The sequence below is a fragment of the Coregonus lavaretus genome (genome assembly GCF_964263955.1).
Source record: "Coregonus lavaretus genome assembly, contig: HAP1_SCAFFOLD_905, whole genome shotgun sequence".
Taxonomy (NCBI): Eukaryota; Metazoa; Chordata; class Actinopteri; order Salmoniformes; family Salmonidae; genus Coregonus; species Coregonus lavaretus.
In genome coordinates, this window is record NW_028158401.1 from 37342 (window position 1) to 59911 (window position 22570).

Genomic DNA, 22570 nt, shown 5'->3' on the forward strand with positions numbered 1-22570 from the left:
CCATGTCTGGGTCAATGACTGAGTTCACCTGTATTGCTACACTTTGCACATCAAAGTACATCTCAGCTCTGTTAAAAGTACACTCAAGAACAACTACGTTATTTATCATAGTGATTCAGGAGTAACATTAAAACAGAGTAATATGCCCCACCAACAATAGACAAGTACACAGAAAACCCTCAAATTGCTGAAATAAGTAAATACAATGAATGATGAGAGAATAGTCCGATTAACTGATAGTAGACAGACATGGTGGTTTGGCAGGAAGATCGGCGTGACGTGAACCAAGAGGTTGTGAGTTCTAATCCCAGGTGAGGACATGTTGAATAATAACGACTGTATAAATGAACAATGTCAAATATGTCACGACTTCCTCCGTGGCCGCCTCCTCTCCTTGTTCGGGCAGGCTTCGGCGTTCGTCGTCACCGGCCTTCTAGCCACAGCCGCTCCTCATCATTTGTTTAGTCTTGTTTATTACACACACCTGGTTCATATCCCCCTCATCAGTACCTGTATAAGTGTTCCCTCTGCCCCCTTGTCTTTGTGTGTGTGATTGTTTATTGTGGAGGAGAGAGAAGCTCGGTGGAGCTCCGTGTATTTTGTATCGCCGGGAATATTCCCTGTGTGCCGTGTTTTTACCCATTACTGCGTAACTCTGTGGTTCAGAATAAATCCTGTTATTCTGTGATTTACCCTCCTGCGCCCGACTCCTTCAAAATCACCTCAGCACAAAATATGTCTGTTGAAAACGTTGTATGTTAAAAGCACTGTGCCCAAATAATAATTTCTAGTTGAATGAACATATGAGACAAGTTGAGCAAACACATCATTTTAAGTTGACTTTTTTTCCCCCCCTAGGTTTTCTCATGTTGGAGCTAAGTTTGGGGCCCATAGGACTCTGGTCAAACGTAGTGCACTATGGAACAGGGGGCCATTTGGGATGCAGGATAAGTAACATTTCCATCCGAGCATGTTTGATCCTCATCAAACCATCCTCTACACGTCAACACTCCCTCTAGGGCCCTATACAGTCAATCAACAGCTTCAATTTGTGGTTTGCTGAATGCGGTTTGAGGAAAAGAACCAGGGATGGGGTGGAGGGATTTGGAATCTCGTTTCTTTTTCCATAGCTACATACAGAAGTCTTAGAACAGGAACACTCACGCTTGGTTATGGATCATATGATTATCAACATGCCAAGTCGGCTGACTGGAGACCAGTAGAGACCAGTAGACACAGGGTTCATTGAGTTCGACATAAACAAAAAAAAACCTTTCCGCAGGTGACTCCTTAACCTGCTGTCCTAGAAAACATATATGCTATGAAAACATACACATATGCTATACATACAATCAGTCTCCTATAGTTGGTTTGGTTTGAGCTTTGTATGTCTGCCCAGACATGAACTTGACGTACGGTGACGCTGCGGGTTACTAGACTAGTTTGTGGGAATATGTATCGAATGCTTTACTGCGTCATTTTCATTTTTCTTCACGTGTCTATTACAGGAAGTGTCTATTACAGGAAGCTTTATGGATGAAATAGGCTACCATAGGGCCTCCCGAGTGGCGCAGCGCTCTATGACATCGCAGTGTTACCGGCGTCACTACCGGCTGGGATGGAACCGGCTGTGACCGGGAGTCCCATAGGGGGCGCCGCACAACTGGCCCAGCATCATCCGTGTTAGGGGAGGGTTTGTCCGGGGAGGGTTTGACTTGGCTCATCACGCTCTAGCGACTCCTTGTGGCGGACCGGGCACCTGCAGGCTGACTTGGGTCTGTCAGTTGAACAGTGTTTCCTCCATTGGTGCGGCAGGCTTCCGGGTTAAGCGGGCGTGTGTTAAGAAGCATTGGTGCGGCAGGCTTCCGGGTTAAGCGGGCGTGTCGTTAAGAAGCGCGGCGTGGCGGGTCATGTTTCGGAGGACGCATGACTCGACCTTCGCCTCTCCCGAGCCCGTTGTGGAGTTGCAGCGATGAGACAAGATCATAATCACGAAATGTGGGAGAAAAAGGGGGTAAAAGAAAATACCATGTAGCCTACTGTATAAGCTATTGGTGAACTATGTAATAACTATGTAGGACATTATATAGGATATTGACCACAACAAAACATGGAAAATAGATGTTATTCTCTTCCAGGTTTATACATGATTTAACAATGAAGTGTACAGAAACAATCACAAACATACACACACACACACACACACAAACACGCCCAGATATGTTTGGACAACACTAGACCCCGGCGAGTTAGGTCACGCGGTGACCTCCCAGCAGAGCGGCGGCCGGGACATATTGATTTATATGTGTTAGTGACAGTCTCTGTTTACCAGAATACTGGAGGTCTGAGCTGATGCAGTTTTGGTTTTCTAGTGATGCTTTAAACCCAGCGGAGGGAGGCCCTGGGATGGCCTGCCTAGCGGAGGGAGGCCCTGGGATGGCCTGCCTAGCGGAGGGAGGCCCTGGGATGGCCTGCCTAGCGGAGGGAGGCCCTGGGATGGCCTGCCTGTCTACGATGTCATTATCCCAGTCAGTCATAAACACAGTAGTCCTAGTGATGAAGGCGCTGCACATGCCGCCTCTCTGTCACGCCCTGGCTCTGGGGACTCTTATATGTTGAGCCAGGGTGTGTAGGGTCTATGTTTTGTGTTCTATGTTCAGTTTCTAGTTCATGTGTTTTCTAGGTTGGCCCGGGGTGGTTCTCAATCAGAGGCAACGAGAATCAGCTGTTGCTTGTTGTCTCTGATTGGGAACCATACTTAGGCAGCCTGTTGTGCACTTGTGTTTTGTGGGATCTTGTTCCGTGTAGGTTTGTGTTTGTTAACCGAGGACTTCACGTTTCGTTTTGTTGTTTTGTGTATTTGAAAGTACTAAAATAAAAGATGTACGCATATCACGCTGCGCCTTGGTCCAATCATTATGACGAACGTGACACTCTCAGGTTGCTCTAAGTACGGCGGTGCTCCTTACAAGTTACAGTACCGAAATAAGGAAGCGTTTTTTTGCTGGGCTCTCCGTAAACTATGTCATTAATGTAAATAAACCCAACTGGGGGAGTCGACGCCAAGTCCTCCAAAACAGGGCGTAACATACACCCTCTTCCAAGGAGCCATCACCCATCTCTCACCCTCTTCCAAGGAGCCATCACCCATCTCTCACCCTCTTATAATAATAATAATAATATGCCATTTAGCAGACGCTTTTATCCAAAGCGACTTACAGTCATGCGTGCATACATTTATTTGTGTATGGGTGGTCCCAGGGATCGAACCCACAACCTTGGCGTTACAAGCGCCGTGCTCTACCAGCTGAGCTACAGAGGACCACTACAGAGGATCCTCTTCCAAGGAGCCATCACCCATCTCTCACCCTCTTCCAAGGAGCCATCACCCATCTCTCACCCTCTTCCAAGGAGCCATCACCCATCTCTCACCCTCTTCCAATTAGCCATCACCCATCTCTCACCCTCTTCCAAGGAGCCATCACCCATCTCTCACCCTCTTCCAAGGAGCCATCACCCATCTCTCACCCTCTTCCAAGGAGCCATCACCCATCTCCCAGCCTTCTATCTACTTGTCTTATCTGTGCACATATCGCTGAATCGAGAGGGAAGAGATGTCTAACACACTTGATAAATGATAAGACATATCGCTGAATCGAGAGGGAAGAGATGTCTAACACACTTGATAAATGATAAGACATATCGCTGAATCGAGAGGGAAGAGATGTCTAACACACTTGATAAATGATAAGACATATCGCTGAATCGAGAGGGAAGAGATGTCTAACACACTTGATAAATGATAAGACATATCGCTGAATCGAGAGGGAAGAGATGTCTAACACACTTGATAAATGATAAGAAAAATGTCAGTAGGCACGACAGCACACACTGTTTAGAACACCACAGCACAAATACATACTCCCTCCGTTTATAAAGCATGACACAAACGACTGTGTAACTGACGAAAGACTGGAACTTGGCAACAGTCCAACATTTACACAGCAAAGGAATGCAGACTAGGTCTACACATCCACCAAACAGCCTTATTCATTCACTTACAGAAAAGTCATTCAGCTATTTTAATGAAACGGTGTACAATGTAAAGTAAACTCGGATGACCCCCAGATTCCCCTTGACTTTTGTGATGTGATGTATTCAGATCTCCATACTGAGTTGAACGCTGACCTATATAAAAATGTTGGGTTGACGTTGGACCTTAAACTGAGCAGCTGTTGAACAAGGAGGGCAACGTCAGAAATAGCCACAGCCTTTTCCAGCCATAGTGAGTAGGCCTACTCTAAACATCATGAACGTTATTCAATGTAGTTTCAAAAACTTGCACCACACTACTTTAGTACATACTACTGATGCAGTTTAAATCTCCTGCATACAGTCTTTAAATCTATCCGTAGTCTTTTTTATTTTATTTACAAAAAACCTTTACTAGCGAAGGGAGGTGCCAAACCAAGTGGCACCCTATTCCCTATATAGTGCACTACTTTTCACCAGGGTCAATTGGTCAAAAGTTCTGCACTATAAAGCTAGTAGTTAAAATAGGGTGCCATTTGGAACGCACCCCAAACGGTCAATGGCTGCTCTGCCTGTGCTCAGCTGAGCTCATTACTCACAGAGCATCATTCGGAATTTGATTGTTTTTGTCTGAACAGCAATGAGCTCAGCAGCTGTGATGAGCTAGCTGGAGTGCTGGAGGCGTTGGGATATATATCTCTCCCTGCCTGCCTGCCTTGTGTACATCATCACATCAACATGGACAAAACCCCTCCTGGATTTTCTCTAACAACACAGACATTGTGCTCAGGCAGACAGGCTCCTCACAGTCTCCTAGCATGGTTTGGTCCAGACAGGCACCTCACAGTCTCCTAGCATGGTTTGGTCCAGACAGGCACCTTGCAGGCTCTGCAGGCTCCTAGCATGGCTCGGTCCAGGCAGGCACCTTGCAGGCTCTGCAGGCCCCTAGCATGGCTCGGTCCAGGCAGGATGTGCTTTAATCAGTTCCTTGGGCCGGGAGATTTTTTCCAAGTGGTACTGTACTAGTGGTACTGTACTCATGTTTCGGAGGACGCATGACTCGACCTTCGCCTCTCCCGAGCCCGTTGTGGAGTTGCAGCGATGAGACAAGATCATAATCACGAAATTTGGGAGAAAAAGAGGGTAAAAGAAAATACCATGTAGCCTACTGTATAAGCTATTGGTGAACTATGTAATAACTATGTAGGACATTATATAGGATATTGACCACAACAAAACATTGGAAATAGATGTTATTCTCTTCCAGGTTTATACATGATTTAACAATGAAGTGTACAGAAACTATCACAAACATACACACACACACACACACACACATACATGCCCAGATATGTTTGGACAACACTAGACCCCGGCGAGTTAGGTCACGCGGTGACCTCCCAGCAGAGCGGCGGCGGGACATATTGATTTATATGTGTTGGTGACAGTCTCTGTTTACCAGAATACTGGAGGTCTGAGCTGATGCAGTTTGGTTTCCTAGTGATGCTTTAAACCCAGCGGAGGGAGGCCCTGGGATGGCCTGCCTAGCGGAGGGAGGCCCTGGGATGGCCTGCCTAGCGGAGGGAGGCCCTGGGATGGCCTGCCTAGCGGAGGGAGGCCCTGGGATGGCCTGCCTAGCGGAGGGAGGCCCTGGGATGGCCTGCCTAGCGGAGGGAGGCCCTGGGATGGCCTGCCTAGCGGAGGGAGGCCCTGGGATGGCCTGCCTGTCTACGATGTCATTATCCCAGTCAGTCATAAACACAGTAGTCCTAGTGATGAAGGCGCTGCACATGCCGCCTCTCTGTCACGCCCTGGCTCTGGGGACTCTTATATGTTGAGCCAGGGTGTGTAGGGTCTATGTTTTGTGTTCTATGTTCAGTTTCTAGTGCATGTGTTTTCTAAGTTGGCCGGGGTGGTTCTCAATCAGAGGCAACGAGAATCAGCTGTTGCTTGTTGTCTCTGATTGGGAACCATACTTAGGCAGCCTGTTGTGCACTTGTGTTTTGTGGGATCTTGTTCCGTGTAGGTTTGTGTTTGTTAACCGAGGACTTCACGTTTCGTTTTGTTGTTTTGTGTATTTGAAAGTACTAAAATAAAAGATGTACGCATATCACGCTGCGCCTTGGTCCAATCATTATGACGAACATGACACTCTCAGGTTGCTCTAAGTACGGCGGTGCTCCTTACAAGTTACAGTACCGAAATAAGGAAGCGTCTTCCAAGGAGCCATCACCCATCTCTCACCCTCTTCCAAGGAGCCATCACCCATCTCTCACCCTCTTCCAAGGAGCCATCACCCATCTCTCACCCTCTTCCAAGGAGCCATCATCCATCTCTCACCCTCTTCCAAGGAGCCATCACCCATCTCTCACCCTCTTCCAAGGACCCATCACCCATCTCTCACCCTCTTCCAAGGGGCCATCACCTATCTCTCACCCTCTTCCAAGGAGCCATCACCCATCTCTCAGCCTCTTCCAAGGAGCCATCACCCATCTCTCACCCTCTTCCAAGGACCCATCACCCATCTCTCACCCTCTTCCAAGGAGCCATCACCCATCTCTCACCCTCTTCCAAGGAGCCATCACCCATCTCTCACCCTCTTCCAAGGAGCCATCACCCAGCTCTCATCCTCTTCCAAGGAGCCATCACCCATCTCTCACCCTCTTCCAAGGAGCCATCACCCATCTCTCACCCTCTTCCAAGGAGCCATCACCCATCTCTCACCCTCTTCCAATTAGCCATCACCCATCTCTCACCCTCTTCCAAGGAGCCATCACCCATCTCTCACCCTCTTCCAAGGAGCCATCACCCATCTCTCACCCTCTTCCAAGGAGCCATCACCCATCTCCCAGCCTTCTATCTACTTGTCTTATCTGTGCACATATCGCTGAATCGAGAGGGAAGAGATGTCTAACACACTTGATAAATGATAAGACATATCGCTGAATCGAGAGGGAAGAGATGTCTAACACACTTGATAAATGATAAGACATATCGCTGAATCGAGAGGGAAGAGATGTCTAACACACTTGATAAATGATAAGAAAAATGTCAGTAGGCACGACAGCACACACTGTTTAGAACACCACAGCACAAATACATACTCCCTCCGTTTATAAAGCATGACACAAACGACTGTGTAACTGACGCAAGACTGGAACTTGGCAACAGTCCAACATTTACACAGCAAAGGAATGCAGACTAGGTCTACACATCCACCAAACAGCCTTATTCATTCACTTACAGAAAAGTCATTCAGCTATTTTAATGAAACGGTGTACAATGTAAATTAAACTCGGATGACCCTCAGATTCCCCTTGACTTTTGTGATGTGATGTATTCAGATCTCCATACTGAGTCGAACGCTGACCTATATAAAATGTTGGGTTGACGTTGGACCTTAAACTGAGCAGCTGTTGGAACAAGGAGGGCGACGTCAGAAATAGCCACAGCCTTCTCCAGCCATAGTGAGTAGGCCTACTCTAAACATCATGAACGTTATTCAATGTAGTTTCAAAAACTTGCACCACACTACTGTAGAACATACTACTGATGCAGTTTAAATCTCCTGCATACAGTCTTTAAATCTATCCGTAGTCTTTTTTATTTTATTTACAAACAACCTTTACTAGCGAAGGGAGGTGCCAAACCAAGTGGCACCCTATTCCCTATATAGTGCACTACTTTTCACCAGGGTCAATTGGTCAAAAGTTCTGCACTATAAAGCTAGTAGTTAAAATAGGGTGCCATTTGGAACGCACCCCAAACGGTCAATGGCTGCTCTGCCTGTGCTCAGCTGAGCTCATTACTCACAGAGCATCATTCGGAATTGGATTGTTTTTGTCTGAACAGCAATGAGCTCAGCAGCTGTGATGAGCTAGCTGGAGGACTGGAGGCGTTGGGATATATATCTCTCCCTGCCTGCCTGCCTGCCTGCCTTGTGTACATCATCACATCAACATGGACAAAACCCCTCCTGGATTTTCTCTAACAACACAGACATTGTGCTCAGGCAGACAGGCTCCTCACAGTCTCCTAGCATGGTTTGGTCCAGGCAGACAGGCTCCTCACAGTCTCCTAGCATGGCTTGGTCCAGACAGGCACCTCACAGGCTCCTAGCATGGCTTGGTCCAGACAGGCACCTCACAGGCTCTGCAGGCTCCTAGCATGGCTTGGTCCAGACAGGCACCTCACAGGCTCTGCAGGCTCCTAGCATGGCTTGGTCCAGACAGGCACCTCACAGGCTCTGCAGTCTCCTAGCATGGCTTGGTCCAGACAGGCACCTCACAGTCTCCTAGCATGGTTTGGTCCAGACAGGCACCTCACAGGCACCTCACAGGCTCTGCAGGCTCCTAGCATGGCTTGGTCCAGACAGGCACCTCACAGGCTCTGCAGGCTCCTAGCATGGCTTGGTCCAGACAGGCACCTTGCAGGCTCTGCAGGCTCCTAGCATGGCTTGGTCCAGACAGGCACCTCACAGGCTCTGCAGGCTCCTAGCATGGCTTGGTCCAGACAGGCACCTCACAGGCTCTGCAGTCTCCTAGCATGGCTCGGTCCAGGCAGGATGTGCTTTAATCAGTTCCTTGGGCCGGGAGATTTTCTCCAAGTGGTACTGTACTAGCTCCACATTCTCTCCTGGTGGCTGGGAAGGATTGGGGGGGATTTGGGTGGGTAGAGCTCTTTCAGACACAGCAAGCCACTGGCTTAACCAGAAGAGCTCCAGTGTTCACCTTGTTTGTAGAAACGTAGATCTCTCAGTCTAAAGGGACTGGGAGCAACAAACCAGATCCTCTGGCCGGGTGGATGTGTGTGCTGATTGGGCTGCCCAGCAGCAGTCCAGCACCAGCCAGCCCCATCCCGCCACAGCTCCACCCCCTGCCCTCTCCACCCCCAGTCAACTCACAGTGGCTGCATCCCAAATGGCAACCTAGTACCTATATAATGCACTGCTTTTGACAAGCAGCCCTAGGGAACAGGGTGCCATTTGGGATACACCAGCGACAGGTCTAGTGCAGCTAAATCAGACCACCCTACTGGACCCAAATGGTAACTGTTACAGAGTGAAACCAGCACCCTGTGAAAATGTGACTTGGTGGATTAGGGCTGCGTAATAAGATTAAGGTGCTAGGAGCTGCCTGAGCCTGTAATGAACAAGCTGGGGGGGGTTTCTCTTTCATTGGTAATCCATCAACATTCAGGGACACAGAAGAGACAGAGAGAGAGAGAGACAGAGAGAGAGAGAGAGAGAGAGAGAGCGAGAGAGAGAGAGAGAGAGAGAGAGAGAGAGACATTTGAAATGTTTTATTCTCTTGGAACGTTCGTGAGTGTAATGTTCACTTCACTTGCTTTGGCAATGTAAACATATGTTTCCCATGCCAATAAAGCCCTTAAATTGAAATTGAATTGAGAGAGAGAGATAGAGAGAGCGAGAAGCTGGGGGGGGGGGGGAGAAAGAGAGAGGGGGAGTTGAGGCGAGGGAGAAATAATGTGTCAACGTCCACAACGTGAGAGGAGGGAACTAGTCCAGTAACAACCAGGCCAAGGACCTGAGGGGGAATCTACACACATTGGGGGGGGTGAGAATAAGTCTGGCCAGCGAGCCAGAGACAACGCTGTTACTACTCTATCAAGTCATTCCCATGAGAGAGAACAGATTTCCACCTTCCACAAACAGTCATCTTGTCCTGCAGGCAACAGTCAACTGGCTTGGTCAATTACATTCCAATAGCTTTTCGGAATTTCAGTTTACGTAACTGAATTTAAATGGATTTGGCCCCCCAACTCTGGTCTGTATGGTGAATAGTACAGTAAGCTGTCCACAGGAAAGTTTGAGCACACACACACAGCAAAACAGAGCAGTTGCACATAGGGGTCAAACAGCTAAGAAAGATTTAAAAGGTCCCAAACAGTCATTCTGATTTCCATGTAAAATTGCCCTTTGAGTGACTAAAACATCACCAACAATATTTTTTCCAAATAAAAAGTCAGGAAGTCTGAAAGGACAGACTGAGTGCGCGGGGAGCTGGTAGGCTGAGTGGGCGGGGAGCTGGTAGGCTGAGTGGGCGGGGAGCTGGTAGACTGAGTGGGCGGGGAGCTGGTAGGCTGAGTGGGCGGGGAGCTGGTAGGCTGAGTGGGCGGGGAGCTGGTAGGCTGAGTGGGCGGGGAGCTGGTAGGCTGAGTGGGCGGGGAGCTGGTAGGCTGAGTGGGCGGGGAGCTGGTAGGCTGAGTGGGCGGGGAGCTGGTAGGCTGAGTGGGCGGGGAGCTGGTAGACTGAGTGGGCGGGGAGCTGGTAGGCTGAGTGGGCGGGGAGCTGGTAGGCTGAGTGGGCGGGGAGTTCACCTTGAATGACGGTTCTTTGAAAACGCCTATGTCAAGCAACAAGCAATATGAGCAGTGTTGCAGTGAGATTATCTCAAGCAAATTTGCTGATAAACAAAGCAACACAAACAACATCACAAATGATGTATTTATCCTGTTTGGTTATTGTAACAGCATCAATATAGACAACATTTTGTGTATATAATTTAGCTTGCTAGCCCAAGTGTAATTGTCAGCACTGTTTATCAAGCTGCATCTTGGACAATTTCAGTTGAAACTTTACAGGGTAAAGGCTGGTTACATTACATACATGTATATACACTGATTGAACAAAACATTAAGAACTCCTGCTCTTTCCATGGCGTAGACTGACCGGGTGAAAGCTATGATCTCTTATTGATGTCACGTGTTAAATCCACTTCAATCAGTGTAGATGAAGGGGAGGAGACCGTTAAAATAAGGATTTTTAAGCCTGGAGAGAATTGAGACATGGATTGTGTATGTGTGCCATTCAGAGGGTGAATGGGCAAGACAAAATATTTAAGTGCCTTTGAACGGGCTATGGTAGTAGGTGCCAGGCGCACCGGTTTGAGTGTGTCAAGAACTGCAACGCTACTGGGTTTTTCACGCTCAACAGTTTCCCGCGTTTATCAAGAATGGTCCACCACCCAAAAGGACATCCAAGCCAACTTGACACAACTGTGGGAAGCATTGGAGTCAACATGGGCCAGCATCCCTGTGGAATGCTTTCGACACCCCGACGAACCGAGGCTTTTCTGAGGGCAAAAGGTGTTCCTAATATTTGGTATACTCAGTATGTCAGGCGATGTTCATATATCATGACTAGGGTTGTTACGGTGACCGTATTACTGCCACTCCGGCGGTCACGAGTGATGACAGCAGTCAAATTCCGCATGACCGTTTAGTCACGGTAATTAGGCTTCTCCAAGCTCTGATGCTGCTGATGGTCATTAGCAGCCTACCACACATGCCTGGTACTCAGCTCTCTATTGTCCCTCTAATCACTCTGACTTCAATGCAAATGCAATAGAAAATGTAATCAAACACATTTACGTTTTTAGTCATTTAACAGACGCTCTTATCCAGAGCGACTTACATGAGCAATTAGGGTTAAGTGCCTTGCTCAAGGGCACATCGACAGATTTTTCACCTAGTCGGCTCGGGGATTAGAACCAGCGACCTTTCGGTTACTGGCACAACGCTCTTAACCACTAAGCTACCTGCCGCTCCGGCAACATGACGTCATGTTGCGCAACATTTCTATAGGCTATGCAATTGCGTTAAAAAGAGGAGGATCCCCTCAGCTTTCTATTGGTTAGGCCTACTATATTTATTTCACAACTTTCCTAATATTAAGCACATTGCTTCTCTTTACAACAGGAGTATAGCCTACCTGGCTGGCATGAAAATGAACCATGTGAAAAGCATCCTCCATTCGGTATTTAAGTGCATAGATGACATGTATTTGGTGCATGATAATGGTCCATTTTAAATCAAAACAAATTTCACACATATATTATTTAGTACATGTAAAGAAAAGATTAAATCAAGAATAGTGTGATGGGTGACAATATTAGCCTATCACTTGTGAATAATATATTATCACTTGTGAATGATGCCCAGCTTAAGGCAAATAGCGCATGATTTATTTGGCAACTTTTTAAAATCATAGTGGCACACTTCATGTAGCTTAGCCCATAGGCTTATATGTTTTGATAAGGTTTGTATCACAACTAAAGTGGCCAAATAACTTCTTAAATTAAAGCACATTAATCCGCTTTACAAGGGGTGTAGAGCCTAACTGGCATACTTATGCAGCGCGTGAGTTTCAAGTTTGGGGAAGAAAATGTTCACCATAAAAATGCACCTTTATTATAAAAGCAATACATGCATAATCACATTTGTGGTCACTTTTGAGAATGGTGTTTTCCTGCTAATGGAACATTTTCACTTATAGCCTACTGCCGTGTGCGCATTGCTGCGCTTATAATGTGAAGAAATAGCCTAATAGTTTATCAACATTTTAAGCTAAATGTTCTCATCTGTTGCTTCAGGCTCATTGCTTAAAACAGGTATTTTGATGCTAGTGGTTTTATTAATTTGGGATCTATTGCATCCCACAACTGTCCCAGACTATGTTTGGAATATTTATTTCTCGCACAGAATAGAATAGGTCAACGTTTGTACTATGGGGGATAGTAGATTGACATAGGCTAGTGTTTTTGCTGTTCGTTAGGCCGACTCATCTTGTTGGCTGACGAAAAGTAAATGTGGACAGTTCTTCCAATATCTTCAATATGCGCCTCGGAATTGGATAAGGACGCGCACAGTTGATGTGTCTGTCTTCACTTGTAGCCTGTGAGAAAGACCCGATCACGTGACCGAGAGCCATGTGAGTGAGGGAGAAGGGAATTATAATGATTATATTCAGCCCGAGGGCACAACGGCCACTGGCTGCAAAAGGCATGGATTTTCTTAGGGGACATTTCGCCACATAAAGGGGATGCAGCCGGGAAATCCGAGTCATTATCAAGTGCCGTCAAATTGTGAATGAGAGACTGATGAAGTGTGTACAGCCTGCGCAAAAAAAAAACTAAGCAGAGCTCATGCCTTTCATGTGACTTTTTTCAAATCATCATTAGAGTCGCATCATGCAGCCTTAGAAGGTATTAAAAATCAAAACATATAGCCCAACGTTTGTATCACAACTAAAGTTACATAAATAACTCTAAATTAAGCATATAGGAGGACCTGTTTCTTAGTTAACCGCTCAACACAGAATAGCCGCATGTGGCCACTCCCTCTGAAATCGTTTGGAGAAAATATCCTTTCTATTTTATTCAGCTTTGTTCAATTGTTTTCTTCATACTATAAAATAATATAAAATAATGCCACGGAATTCTAAACAAATCTAGTCTGCTAAATGAACTAGTGTAGCCCACAGCCAGATGGTGTAGCCAGATCAGGACCTAACATAATGATAACTAGTGTAGCCCACATCCAGATGGTGTAGCCAGATCAGGACCTAACATAAGGATAACTAGTGTAGCCCACAGCCAGATGGTGTAGCCAGATCAGGACCTAACATAAGGATAACTAGTGTAGCCCACAGCTAGATGGTGTAGCCAGATCAGGACCTAACATAAGGATAACTAGTGTAGCCCACAGCCAGATGGTGTAGCCAGATCAGGACCTAACATAAGGATAACTAGTGTAGCCCACAGCCATATGGTGTAGCCAGATCAGGACCTAACATAAGGATAACTAGTGTAGCCCACAGCCATATGGTGTAGCCAGATCAGGACCTAACATAAGGATAACTAGTGTAGCCCACAGCCAGATGGTGTAGCCAGATCAGGACCTAACATAAGGATAACTAGTGTAGCCCACAGCCATATGGTGTAGCCAGATCAGGACCTAACATAAGGATAACTAGTGTAGCCCACAGCCAGATGGTGTAGCCAGATCAGGACCTAACATAAGGATAACTAGTGTAGCCCACAGCCATATGGTGTAGCCAGATCAGGACCTAACATAAGGATAACTAGTGTAGCCCACAGCCATATGGTGTAGCCAGATCAGGACCTAACATAAGGATAACTAGTGTAGCCCACAGCCATATGGTGTAGCCAGATCAGGACCTAACATAAGGATAACTAGTGTAGCCCACAGCCAGATGGTGTAGCCAGATCAGGACCTAACATAAGGATAACTAGTGTAGCCCACAGCCAGATGGTGTAGCCAGATCAGGACCTAACATAAGGATAACTAGTGTAGCCCACAGCCAGATGGTGTAGCCAGATCAGGACCTAACATAAGGATAACTAGTGTAGCCCACAGCCAGATGGTGTAGCCAGATCAGGACCTAACATAAGGAAATGCTATTCTGTTCTTCTGAAATAGACTTCATTTTCTTCATATCATGTTTCTTTAGACCTGTGTAAAATAAATGGATGTATTGTGATGGTGTAGGCTATATTACATGGATTTATTAGACTTTTTTAAATGTAGATGTTCCAAAGGTCTGCATCAGTGGCTTGTAGGCTTTGCGTGGAAGACAGGAGATGCTAAATGTGTATGTTAATTAACGGTCAATTACTGTGAGACCGGCAGTTATTTGCTTGTCAATAACCGGCTGACAAAAATTCATGACTGCCACAGCCCTAATCATGACCATCAAATATGTTAAGAAGTTTGTATGAATCTCCTGTTTGGCACATCTCTTGATGCAATGACACGGCAACTGTGTTGGGAGTTTTGGGCAACCCTTCCCCTGCTTTTGTTCCATGCTGGCTGAAGACATAGCTAGCCAGTAACTAGCGAACACCAGACACAGATGAAAGCTGAAACCTATAAGTATATTTGTATTAGATGAATAGGGGAAACCTGTGATTATATTTGCTGACACACTGAACTCAAATTTTGGCACCAGTAGAGTAGCTACCCAGCTATGTAAACCACGCCCCTCTGCAAACACGCCTTCTGCCATGTTGGTTACAAGGCGGTACTTATTTAAATTAGGTAAGAGAATAAGACATTACCATTGGTGTATTAAAATGAGAGCCTTTTTGTGATGTCACAAAAAAGCCCTTAATAATCCCACCTCCTGAATCCAAGTGTAACTTTATGATCAAACGTTATCGATGTAGAAGCAACAGTAAATTGTTCATACTTTGGTCAACTTACTTTGATCTGGTTTAATCCAATTTGATTAAGAACATGATTTTGACTATACGGGACCTTTCAGGCAACACTTAAGTAGAGTGGTGAGTATGTGATATGTAGCATTCATATAGGGCAATTCCATGCCATGGTATCTCAGATTGTAATGGCAATTCTCACATAGAAACTTTAATTGGGAGAAAGGATGTTTAACATGCTTTTTACATTTGTATCACAAACCATTTTTTCACTAATTTGTCTTTTTTTTTTTTATTAATCATGATAAAAGTGGCGATTTTAGACCGTTTTTAGATCTATGCCTCCCTGTGATCTGTGAACTGTACTTGACACAGACAACATCTTTATAGTGTGCTCTAAAATATGGAGTATGTCTTTGATTCCGAAATACTATTTTCACATTCATTTATGCGACATTAGAAATATTTAATATTTAATATCTCAAAAGTATTGTTTGGAACAATATACTCTACAAGTACATCCCATGTCCAGAGCGGGCTCTCTGCTGACTCTGAACATAGGATACACTGTATGAGCACCACCCAACACAGTGAATGGGAAAATGGATTCAAAGGGAACTCCCTCTGCTGGTGATTTGATGAATGCGCAATCGTAAAGGAGGGCTGTGATTGGTTAATGACCTATAATGTCAATTTGTATGTATAAAATGGGTGATTAAAAGTAGCAGAGAGCCCACTCTGGAAATGTGATGTGTTTGAAGAGTATATTGTTACAAACAACATAAGCAAAATCAAAAAGGGTACTTTTGAGATATTAATATAAATATTTTTAATGTTGAATAAATTAAATGTGAATTTTTGTATTATTTCAGAATCTAGACATACTCATATTTGAGAGAACCCTGTAAGGAGTATAACGACACTAAGATGTTGTCTGTATCATGTACGATTCGCAGACCTAAGGCTGCGTTTACACAGACAGCCCAATTCTGATATTTTCTTCACTATTTGGTATTTTGTCCAATCAGATTAGCTCTAAAAAAGATCTGATATCAGAATTGGCTCTAAAAAAGAGAAGATATCAGAATTGGGCTGCCTGTGTAAACGCAGCCATGGGGTCTAAAAAGGGCCTAAAATGTCCACTTTCATTATGATTCTCTAACAAATGGTTGGTGATACAAATGAAAAAGCGCTCAAACCTCCTTCCTCCCAATGCAGTTACTATTGTGAGCATTGCCAGAACAATCTGACATACCAAAAAACATTTTTCGGCCTACGCCGGCGTGGAATCTCCCATAGCATTCATAAAGTATTCACATGCGTGACATGAAGAGTCATAATGGACTTACTATGTTGATGAGTGTGAGGACATAGTTCTGCACGTGCTCCTTGCCATGGAAGCGCACCACAGAGTCGTCCACGGCCAGCAGCACCTCGATGTTGTAGTCGTCCTTCTTGGCGTGCCGGCGTTTGCGCTCCGACTCTGTCAGCTTGTGCTCCAAGAGGTCCAGAGCCCTGGGGAGGTTCGCAATCCCAAAGTCTGCCACTGTGTGGAAGAGAAGAGACATGAGGAATTGCAACGAGTTACATACCAACAATTAGCTAGCATACAGCAGCATGTTTCCATGCGGATGAGGTGTCAAGGCGTCAGTGTAATGCGGTAGGCGAAGTCAGGCGCAGGACACAGAGCTAATCGAAAAAACGTACTTTACTCGAAGGTAAAAGAATGAACAACAACCTCCACGCAGGGAGGGAACAAACCCGCACACTAACGACAGCCAAAACATGAACAAACACGCACAACACACAGTGTGAGACAGAGGGTTAAATAGGGATGACATAACTACATAATGGGAAACAGGTGTGACCAATAAAGACAGAACAAGTCGAACATAGACACATGGATCGGTAGCAGCTAGTACTCCGGAGACGACGAACGCCGAAGCCTGCCCGAGCAAGGAGGAGGGGCAGCCTCGGCTGAATCCGTGAGATGAGGAGGTAGTATGTCTTCCTCTGATGGCATCAGCCCAATTCCCTGTTTAGTGCACTCCTTGTAGGGGCTTAATAACATTAAAAAGGGGAAAGGGTGCCATTTGGGATATAGCCTACGAGTTTGCTGCACAAGCGTTGGTCGATAGTAGTGCACTAAATAGGAAATGGGGAGAAATTTGGGACGCAACCAAGCTTTGGAATGGTCTCGTGTAGTCTCAATGATGCAGCCAGTCCAGACATGAACAGGAGACACTGTAAGAGGTTGAATTGAGACCTGTACATTACAAAGACCCCCTTGATCCCCATCACCTGAACACCATCTCCAGTCATTCATCAACAACAGCATGACACGTCAATATCCTCTTCCTGCTCAACCCCCTAGAGCTATGTACACTATATAATCACAGAAACCTCTGTATGGCCCATATCTGGAATATATACAGTATCTCACAAAAGTGAGTACACCCCTCACATTTTTGTAAATATTTTTGAGTATATATCTTTTCATGTGACAACACTGAAGAAATGACACTTTGCTACAATGTAAAGTAGTGAGTGTACAGCTTGTATAACACCGGGGAGGGAAAATGGCTAATTGGGCCCAATTTGGACATTTTCACTTAGGGGTGTACTCACTTTTGTTGCCAGCGGTTTAGACATTAATGGCTGTGTGTTGTGCTATTTTGAGGGGACAGCAAATTTACACTGTTATACAAGCTGTACACTCACAACTTTACATTGTAGCAAAGTGTCATTTCTTCAGTGTTGTCACATGAAAAGATATATACTCAAAAAAATATTTACCAAAATGTGAGGGGTGTACTCACTTTGGTGAGATACTGCATGTCCTGTACGTCAGAGGGATCGTCGTCTGTATTATACCACCTAAAGAAACAGGTGTACGTGCATTCTCAGTAGGTGTCATAATAAACATGAATGCTTTTCACGCTGCGCCTTGGTCTGACCCGTCCTTCAACGTCCATGACAGTAGTCCTCTGTAGCTCAGCTGGTAGAGCACGGCGCTTGTAACGCCAAGGTAGTGGGTTCGATCCCCGGGACCACCCATACACAAAAATGTATGCACGCATGACTGTAAGTCGCTTTGGATGAAAGCGTCTGCTAAATGGCATATTATATTATATTAGGGTACGATTTGGCCTAGCATTTTTAGCTATTTTATTTTTTTTAAGCTTTATGTGTCCCTGGAAAATGACTAAGCTAAATGCAACAGTTACTTGTGAGTCAACAATTTAAGGAATGGAAACCATCCGAAAATAACAGTTAAGTGCAATAGCAAACGTAACAATGTTTTTAATTTCCTCGTTGAACATTGGTGTTGTTGTCGACAGCAACAGGAATGTGTCTGGATACTAAATAAATGACCATGTAAAAACAGCCTGGTGTTATAAAACATGGAATTTGGCTATGGGCAGCTGGGAATGATCCCATTCCACAATGATTGCAAGGAATCTCTGCCACCTCACTATGCCGTCAGAGACCCACACACTAGGACCAGATGGGCATCAAGCCCCCAGACATGGGTTCAATACCATTCCAAATCAAGGACTTCGAGCACTTGCTCTAGCCTGCTTCCTTACGCAGACAGTTCCGGGAAGGTGATGAAGGTGAATCATGTAAATGTACTTAGGTGAGAAACAGCACAGCATAGAGAAGAGAAAATACTACTGTGTCGTTAAGAATGGATTCTTGGAATCTGTCAGACAAATAATAAGCTGCCACAGAAGGAAGGTTCGTCTCAGTGGCTAGAAATATAAACCCAACATGTGTCCAAGGTACAATCATCCACTACTCTACTCTATAGAAATATAAAGGCTCTCTATGTGTCCAAGGTACAATCATCCACTACTCTACTCTATAGAAATATAAAGGCTCTCTATGTGTCCAAGGTACAATCATCCACTACTCTACTCTATAGAAATATAAAGGCTCTCTATGTGTCCAAGGTACAATCATCCACTACTCTACTCTATAGAAATATAAAGGCTCTCTATGTGTCCAAGGTACAATCATCCACTACTCTACTCTATAGAAATATAAAGGCTCTCTATGTGTCCAAGGTACAATCATCCACATGTGAGGTTGGAGATAGGAGGTGTCCATTTGAAATGATTGAGATAATATTAGGGCAAATTGAGAGAAGGTAAGTAGCCCACATTTTGCATGCTGTCAGTGACAATGTGACAAACGTGGAAGTGGCAAAACTTGACAAATAGGATGTATGAATGTAAATCACCTGGCGAGCTGCCAGCATTCCAATACTTACAGAACCACATCTGGAATAACTAACTGCTGGAAATATGACATCAGGACTCAGATTCTGAAGGCCCTCAATATGTCATAAAAAAACGGAATCACAGAACCCAGATAATGATGCCATAGAACCCAGATAATGATGACATAGAACCCAGATAATACATCTGCATTGCTTGCTGTTTGGGGTTTTAGGCTGGGTTTCTGTATATCACTTTGTGACATCTGCTGATGTAAAAAGGGCTTTATAAATACAATTTGATTGACTGATTGATTGAGATAATGATGACACAGAACCCAGATAATGATGACATAGAACCCAGATAATGATGACATAGAACCCAGATAATGATGACACAGAACCCAGATAATGATGACATAGAACTCAGATAATGATGACATAGAACCCAGATAATGATGACACAGAACCCAGATAATGACACAGAACCAGACGCCAGTTAATGATGTCACAGAACACAGCCATACTGCAAGACATTGGGCGCGTTCGAGCTGATTTTTATAACCATAATGGAACACCCTTTGAAAGGCAGTGACGGTCACGGTGACGGTCTCCGCCTTTCAAAGTGTGTTCCATTATGGTTATAAAAATTGTCCGACTTGCGACTACATTTCGACTGAATGAACTTTGCAAAGATCATGTGATCAAAGGTCATGCAGTTTTTGATGAAGTCGCCTTCAAGTCGCTGCAGTTGCTTCTCACCAACTGCACCATGCAGCCATCCCCTGCATTATGGGGGCACTATTTGTCAGCCAGTCATTTGCGTGTTTTTGATTGACCCACGCAAACGTGGCCAAAGAAGTGACTGAAACAGGAACCAACTTTGCTGCGATTACATTTTACAGTTTACATTTTTAGTCATTTAGCAGATGCTCTTATCCAGAGCGACTTACAGGAGCAATTAGGGTTAAGTGCCTTGCTCAAGGGCACATCGACAGATTTTTCTAATGCTACGTTTGTAACCAAGTAGGAAGTGGGCATTTACCACATAGGGCTGGGAAAAATCCACTCGAACGGCCCTGCAACTGGTAATTACTAGTGGGAAACGCTCATCCTGAACTCCCACTTCTCCCACAAATCTAATCTAATGTTATTGGTCACATACACGTGTTTAGCAGATGTTACTGCGGGTGTAGCGAAATGCTTGTGCTTCTAGCTCCGACAGTGCAGTAATATCTAACGAGTAATATCTAACAATTTCACAACATATACCCAATACACACAAATCTAAGTAAGGAATTAATTAAGAATATATACATATATGGACGAGCGATGTCAGAGCGGCATGGACTAAGATACAGTAGAATAGTATAGAATACAGTATATACACATGAGATGAGTAATGCAAGATATGTAAACATTATTAAAGTGGCTAGTGTTCCATTTCTTAAAGTGGCCAGTGATTTCTAGTCTGTCTGTAGGCAGCAGCCTCTAATGTGCTAGTGATGGCTGTTCAACAGTCTGATGGCCTTGAGATAGAATCTGTTTTTCAGTCTCTCGGTCCCAGCTTTGATGCACCTGTACTGACCTCACCTTCATATGGTGACCTCTGACGTCACCTGCTAAGGAAATAGCATTTTCCGCAGTTAAAAGCAACAACAAAACATTATTTATAAAAAGCAATCTATTCATATGGTTTTTGAACACTATAATTTGTTAACAGGCATGATAGCTGTACTTTTAGTTTATGGTTTACGCAGCTTGTTGGCCATTAGCCAGTCCGCGTTTCTCAACGAGTTCAAAGCACGTGAATGCATCCAACTGGTATTTACAACTTCACAACATGTACATTCCCACATCCCTCTTACTTACGAATGCAGCACAAAGCTAAAGGGGATAGGCCTACAAATGAAAGTAATATTTGAGACCTCTCTCTAAACAATTATTTTTTTCATTTTGTGATATGGGCGCATAGAAAAGTTTATTTCGACATTTATACAGAAAAAAAGTTTATAAACAATAGCAGCTATGTTGACACTACCCTGTTGATCTGAGCCTTGCTGATAGGAAAACCCCTACAGTGTCTGACTTTTGGTTGTCGCAGATGCACCTCCCTCGACGTCACCCGTCGACGTTCGAGCGCAGTCGGCTTCATCAGGCTTACCGCTCGAACACACTCATTGGCACAACACTAGGTCTCCTCTCGTTTGGGTGGACTAGTCTTCTGTAGACCTCCACCGCTTATTTGTATATTTGACAAAAGTACAGCCAGCATCCAGTAAACTAAAAGATAATGGATTATATCCCTCGCGCTCCGTACAGGTCGAGTAATAAAAACAACAAGAAAGTCACGCTGGTGCCGTGACAGCGTGGGAGGAAGTTCATATAAAACCGTACCTCAGACCACGACTGTCTCTTATTTCCTCTGCCAAAGTTAGCTTAGCCGTATCGCGCAAGTTGACCGCTCCGCTGCTCCTGTTTCTCAGATTGCATCTTCCCAGGTCCCGGGAGGGAAAGCTAAACTCTGTGTGAGTTGTGTGTACTGTCAGTCTGTCACCGAAAAGCCTGTGACCTGTGTGGGTCAGAGTGTGTAATTCTCCTTCCAAGGCTGTGTGACAGCTCTCCCCATACCTATCCCTTCTATCTTAAAACGGCAGTGGAGGATATCGGGCTTCCTTGTCTTGTGCCGACTTAGCCCACCAGCTAGTGTGTGTGTTGGCCACCGTACTCCGGTGCTAACTTTGTCAAGATATCCTCCACTGCTGTGCTCGTTATTGAGCCCACCGGGCACTAGTTGTCCTTCAACTATTTAAAACTTGAATGGCTCACTTCCCTAGATTTTGACATTTTAGTCATTTAGCAGACGCTCTTATCCAGAGCGACTTACAATTAGTGAACGCATACATTTTTCATACTGGCCCCCCGTGGGAAACTAACCCACAACCCTTGCGTTGCAAGCGCCATGCTCTACCAACTGAGCTACAGGAGATAACCGCGACTACTGTATGCGTTCCCTCCGACACCCCTGATCTTAGCAACGCTGCACAGGGTCTCTCAGGCTCAGCACAGGCTGCTGCTTGTAGCCCCCAGATGGCCAGCGAGACCCTGGTTTCCAACCCTCCTCGGTTTTCTGGAGGGAGAGCCATGGCAGCGAGACCCTGGTTTCCAACCCTCCTCGGTTTTCTGGAGGGAGAGCCATGGCAGCGAGACCCTGGTTTCCAACCCTCCTCGGTTTTCTGGAGGGAGAGCCATGGCAGCGAGACCCTGGTTTCCAACCCTCCTCAGTTTTCTGGAGGGAGAGCCATGGCAGCGAGACCCTGGTTTCCAACCCTCCTCG

General features: G+C 45.2%; 1 protein-coding gene across 1 annotated transcript in view; it reads right to left on the reverse strand.

Moving 5' to 3' along the window:
- The window catches only part of LOC311124042 (A disintegrin and metalloproteinase with thrombospondin motifs 14-like), a gene marked incomplete at both ends in the record, with an annotated part of 95608 nt that overhangs the window by 36520 nt on the left and 36518 nt on the right, over positions 1–22570 (reverse strand). The window contains one exon of the mRNA XM_084198256.1: positions 16361–16557. Coding sequence (XP_084054382.1) covers positions 16361–16557 — 197 coding nt within the window. The remainder of the gene's footprint in view (positions 1–16360; positions 16558–22570) is intronic.